The sequence below is a fragment of the Platalea leucorodia genome (genome assembly GCF_965183815.1).
Source record: "Platalea leucorodia genome assembly, chromosome: 9".
Classification (NCBI taxonomy): Eukaryota; Metazoa; Chordata; class Aves; order Pelecaniformes; family Threskiornithidae; genus Platalea; species Platalea leucorodia.
The window spans coordinates 50,007,623-50,013,622 of NC_138831.1; the positions used below are offsets into that span (position 1 = coordinate 50,007,623).

At 44.9% G+C, this 6,000-nt stretch overlaps 1 protein-coding gene across 2 annotated transcripts; it reads left to right on the forward strand.

Moving 5' to 3' along the window:
• Window positions 1-928: 928 nt before the first annotated feature.
• LOC309595444 (uncharacterized protein C15orf61) lies at window positions 929-3,924 on the forward strand. Of its 2 annotated transcripts, XM_082322398.1 has the most exons (3): window positions 929-1,306; window positions 3,214-3,369; window positions 3,457-3,924. In XM_082322398.1, exons 1-2 carry the CDS (start codon window positions 973-975, stop codon window positions 3,339-3,341), a joined length of 462 nt encoding a protein of 153 aa, XP_082178524.1. In that variant the 5' UTR covers window positions 929-972; the 3' UTR covers window positions 3,342-3,369; window positions 3,457-3,924. The 2 variants fall into 2 exon arrangements, with proteins under 2 accessions (XP_082178524.1, XP_082178523.1); XM_082322397.1 differs by having other exon boundaries at window positions 3,214-3,924.
• Window positions 3,925-6,000: the final 2,076 nt, after the last annotated feature.

The window sequence follows — 6,000 nt, forward strand, 5'->3', positions numbered from 1 at the left end:
TATAGGAAGGTGAACTTGAGTCACATTTGTTACTGACGATGATTAATAATTACTGGTTCTACACACATGTAGTGCATCACAGTAAATAAACAGGGTACATTGTTGGGTAGTAATTGATTAATTAGCACATTCATACTACATAGCTCAATGGTTTCAGATTGCTGAGTTTGAGATATTGCTTGCAATTATTAAAAGGAAAAATCTGTTCCCATTTCTCAGTTTACTCTTCTGTACAACCTTTTTTTCACAAATACACTGTTTAATGGTTCAAAACCTTAGCTTTTATTTAGAAAAATTGTATCGTGGAATAGCGGTCATGATTTTAAAATATTTCTCTTCAAAGGGGGTCTAACACTTTCAACAAGCTATTTTTAACCAGATGCCGCTGTCAAAATTTCACCGATTTAATACAATTTTTCCTGACCAGACGTTAACCTGGTTGACGCTGCAGCTGTGAGATATGCCAGCAACACACGGCGTGCTCCCATCAGCACGCAGGCTGTAAACAAAACCACTCTCTAAAAAATGTAATTGCCCGATTCTTTGCGATATTCTCAACCCGTCGGAAGCAGCGCTAACCCGCGGCCCTCCGCAGGGAGGACCGGGCCGGGTGACACGCTCCCTCAGGCGGCGCCCGCCTCGCCGCACCGCAGCGCGGAGAGCTCCGCCGCGGGCTTTCCCGCCTCTCCCCCTGCCCGGGCCCTCCCCTCACCTCAGGGAGCCGCACACGCCGCCCTGCCCCGCTCTCCCTCGCACCCACAGAGAAGGGCCAGCCCTGCCGCTTCCACGGGTACGGCCCCGTTCCCCGCCCAGGGCAGCAGCCGCCGCCGCCGCCGGGGTGACCCCTCCGCCGCCACCGCCCCTTCCCGCCCTCCGGCGGGCCGCTGCGCGTCGCCGGCGCAGGCGCTGAGGTGGCGCAGGCGCGGCGGCCGGAGCCGGTGGTGCGGAGGGGGGGGGCGGCGGCCCCGCGGGATGCGGGCGCTGAGGCGGTTGCATGAGGCGGCCGTGGGGCTGCTGCTGTGGCGGGGAACGGCGGCGGCGTCCCGTCCCGCCGCCTCGGAGGTGCTGAGCCAGCACCTGCGGCAGCGCGGCCTGCCCCACTGGACCTCGTACTGCGTCAAGTACAGCGCCGTGCGCAACGACCAGTTCGGCCTCTCCCACTTCAACTGGCGGGTGAACGGCGCCAACTACCACATCCTGCGCACCGGCTGCTTCCCCTTCATCAAGTACCACTGCTCCCGCGCCGCCCCGCAGGACCTGGCGCTGCAGAACGCCGCCTTCACCGCCCTCAAGGTCCTCAACGCCGGTGAGTCGTGTCCCGGGGCGGCTCTGCGGCCTGCCCTCGGCTTACCTCGCCGGCTGTGAGGCGGCCGGAGAAGCGCTGCCCCTCGGCTCCCGCCGTCCTGCAGCCGGCGGGCGGAGTGAGGCGGTGGAGGCGGGCGGGCTGCGCCCCTCGCAGGAGGGACGGCAGCGGGAAGGGGGGGTGCAAGGCGAGGGGAGGCAAAAGCGGCGGTCTCCCCCCTGGAGCGGGACGGGGGCTGTGACCGGGGACCTGCCGGGCGCCTCTGGCTGCGGGCAGCCCCGCTCCGCTCCTCTCCCCCTGAGGTGAGCGAATCCGGTTGCAGTGCCTCGTCCTCCGCCCCCGGCGGGGGGGAGCGGGCGGCGTAAGGCGACACGGATCACGCCGTGCCCGTCCCTTCGGCGGCTGTGGGAAGGCAGAGCTGTAAATCGATGCTCGTCGGGGTTTTGCCGAGTTGGTGTGTCTCTGTCCGCTTGTGAGAGAGAAAAATTAAACCGCCTTCAAGCAGACGCGCGAGCGCGTGTTATTTAAATTCCTAGCACCCGTTGGTACGGATCATTTTCCACCTAAAAACCTATGTTCTGTTACCGTGGGTGAAATTCCGTCCTCTAAGCAAACACACGAGCGCTGGATGAAGCAAAACAGTTTGTTTCTTAGAAAGCGCCTGGGCTAATTTTTTGCATCTTACATACAGGCAGTGTCTAATGTACTGGAGGACTCGGACCACGCTCGATCCTCAAGTGCTGCTGCAATATAAATAAATAATAATCAATACGATATTAATATAAAAATCGGATATAGATAAGTTTTGAAATACATTATTATTCAAAACTTAGTATATGGATACAACGCATTTAAATGCTGACAGTCGCATAACTAATTTCATCAGTTTCTTGTTTTCATATTTCGTTTTAAAAAAATAAATCCTGTTCGCTTTGCAAGCCTTAAGTGACTTTTTACAAACCATGTCTGCTAGTCGCCTTTTTTTTTGATCTTTCCAACTGACATAGTGAGAAAATGTAATCACAAAGATTCATTTCTTAATAGTAACTTTAAATCTGATTTTATTTTTCCCTCCACGCAGTCAGACCTTTTCTCTGCCCCATCTTTCTTGTAGCTGCCCTGCATGTTTCGTATTTAAATGATTGGCAAGTGTGACTAAAAAGCCAGCTCATCTCCCTCTTCTGACAATCTATCTTAAGCACTTGGGTAACTTTAAGCACGTTAAATTTGGTGTTTCTGTACCTTACTGAGTTCAGGGCCTAAATCCATCTCCTTTTTTTCCCCCTATATTAAGTAAAATATTGTTGTCTGTACTAGATGGGTAACTCGGCAGTGCTAAAAATGATGGCATTTTTTGTATATACACCTTTCTACTCATTCCAGTTCTGTTGGAGTTGGTGGTCTTGACTACTGATCTAATTTTCCCAAGAGCAGCTTCATGTTGATCTATGAAGTCACTGCCTATTTTCCTTCCCACCTCTACTCTGTTACATTGACAAACTCTGAACTGATAACTAAGCAGATGTCCAGGGAGTTTGTGTTTTCGTGTTTGGAGAGAGATATATATATATATATATTTTTAATCGGTAGAAATCAGGCTGTATAAGTGACCATGTTTCACTTCTTTCATACTGCTATCCTCCCATTTTCTTTTTCTCTTAGTTCCTGCATATTGCTGCTTTTCTTCAGCTGCTTTCCGATTCTTGAGCGCTTGATCCACAAGAAGGGGATTATGTACTGATAGCTGCTTGTAAGCATTTCAGTAAAGGCAATATGTTAATAAGGCAGCTTTTACAGGAATGCTTTTTCTCTAATTTCATTTTGGAGTCATTATTCTTTACTATTGATAGGTGGTTTTAATTTTCCTGGCTTGCTGTCTTTGTATGTAACGTGTTTTTGTCTTTTCTTAGGCATCCCAACTTTACTATATGGAATTGGCTCCTGGTTCTTTGTCAGTGTCACAGAGACTGTTCATACGAGTCATGGCCCAGTTACTATTTATTTTCTAAATAAAGAAGATGAAGGCGCAATGTATTGAAATCATGCCCTCAAGTACCTGTCATTTGGTGGGTTTCTGTGTTACAGCTGCTACAAATATCTACTCCCTTTGACTAAAAAGAACTGAAGGCAACTGTTTTGTTTTGTTTTTACAGTGCATTCTTTTACTTAACATGCTGTCTTCAGGAAGCTTCATGGACTTTTCGGTCATAAGAGATTTATTTTTGCAGAGGTCAGTAAAGTTGAAAAAATAGAAGCCTTGGGAGAAGAATTAATATTTCGAAGGGCATTAGAATTTATGGAAGTCAGTGACTAGTACTGCTGAACAAGCTTGTGATAATTTAAAGAGATATATCTACCAACTTCGAGATTGTAGCATGCGGGCAAGGAAACTGTGAATACGCTAGACATTTTCAGAATGTCTCTGAAAAGATTAAGCTGCTTAGGTTTAGACTCTGACCAGATGTTTCATAATGCATTGATTGTTATAGTTGCAAGCATGTTTGAATGAATCCATGGCACTGATTATTCACAATTGCCTGGGAGACTCTTTGGAAAAATACCACCCCAAGAAGTTACAAATGGCTGTATCGCATTTCTTCAAATTATATTTAAATAAAATATCTAAAATATGTTTTATGCTTGTATTTTTTGCAATTCTTGAATCTAGGTATCTGTTTCTTTTTTTTTTTTTTTTTTTCCTTTTGGTTGCTTTATCGGTAAGGAAAAAAACCTAAGTGATCTAGAAGATTTAGTCCCCTGCGCTAATTTACAAATTGCTGATATTTTAATTACTACAGGAGAATGAGAAGAATACTACCCTCATTTTTTTAATGCAAAATAACTGATTTCTCCAGCTGTAACTGCGCACAGCTGTAACAGCACATATAATGATGGAATGACTTAAATTCAGTTGGAAACCTGAGCAAAGAAAAAGCTTTTAGGGAATTATTTGGATGGTGGAAATATGGAATTATTGGATAGGAGGTTCAAACAACAGAAGCACCTGTACGGGATATATTATTGGTGCTTAGTTTTAGTGCCAGCAAATAATGCTGTCTATTCCAAATCCCACGTCTGGTGATGTATGTTGATTATTCCAATTTTCCTTAGTAGGAAGATAAATGTAAAATGGGTAGGTTGCATTTTTGGAGGGTAATCGCTATTCCTAAATAAATGATTATCAAGGTATGACTACAGTATAATTTCATTTAAATACTTTTTTACTTAATTCCAGATAATGGAACTGTTTCCCACTTAATGAAGCAATACATGTGGTTTTTCTAAAAGCAACACTAAATAACACTTTAATCAGAGAAGCCCTTGCGCTCTTCTATTTAATTTTGGAGAATATTCTTGACACAAGTGAAACGGGTCTCAAAGATGAAGAGACGATGTTATAAGAAGCCTCAATAATAAAAATGACTGTTAGCATTTTTCTAGAACTGATTTTCACTGTATTGGATAAAGTTAAATAACTGCAGCTCATAAGTTTAAAGTCAAATACTGCTCATTCATTGCCACGGATCTTGTCGATACCTTGCTGTAAAGGTTTAGTCTCAACGCGAGGTTGATAAAATGGTTTTTAATTACCAGACTATAAATACAGCTCTTCATTGGAGTTGCACCTCCACTCACTGCAGCTTGTTTGATTTCTGATAATGTGTACTGCTGACTTTGCTTACCTGTTTTTCAATAAATGCAGGCAACATGACTCCTTGCCCATACAGTGATGGGCAAGTCTCCTTAGAGAACATCTTTGACAAACTACCCTATTGATTACTGCAATTCTGTGCTGCTTGCAGCATTAAATAGAGACTTGATTTCTTGTTCAATGATCTCACTGTGTAACAATTAAGCAAATGTAATATTTTCTTGTATTACATGAAAATCAATAGACCTCTTGCTCTTATGAAGTTGATCATGCTAAAGGATGAACTAGAAGATGTCTGAGGGCAGAGTGCAAATATAGTATCATTCATTCATTTCATTAAGGCTTGTATGTGACCTGCTGTAGTGCTTAAGAGGGAAAATGTGCTGTTTATAAGGGACAACACTTGAGTTATTAAATCATGGCAAAAATAATTTTCAAGTATGAATATAAACCTACTTGCTTGTCTTCAGCCAAAGGTAAAATACTTCGTCTGGCTTCCGTTCTCTTTTTGCTATAAATACCTACTTAGTATCTCTCTTCATCTCTCACCTCAAGTTTTGGCCTGAATGCAAGATGGAAATGTTGAGGGCCAAGAAGATCCATACCATCTTGTCTCAAAAATTTCTGTAAGGCTCGAGGGAACATGGGAACGGCAAGCAAGGATGAGCATGCAGCGTGTCGTTCTCAGCTGCACCTTTGCTGCTTTACATTTCTAATCCCCATCATCTCTTGCCTTGTGGCTGGCAGCTCCTAAAGGGACACTCCAGTATGAGGAGAGCAGGGTCTTCTGTTGTGGAGCAGTCCGAGGGCTTGAGCTAAAGAGCGTCCCTGAAGCGGGCTTCAAAGCTGAACTTGTAGCAGGTTAATTGTTCAGAGATGCGCTGTTTGCCTCTGTAGCACCTAACGGCTGTCTCTTGCCTGTACGGTCCTTTCGGGTTGTCTTGTAACCCCGTTGCTTCGAAAGACAGACTTGTAGGGAACCAGGCTTTGTTAATTCCTCTGGTCCAGAATAATTTATTTGTAATTGTTTTAATGATCAGGTTCC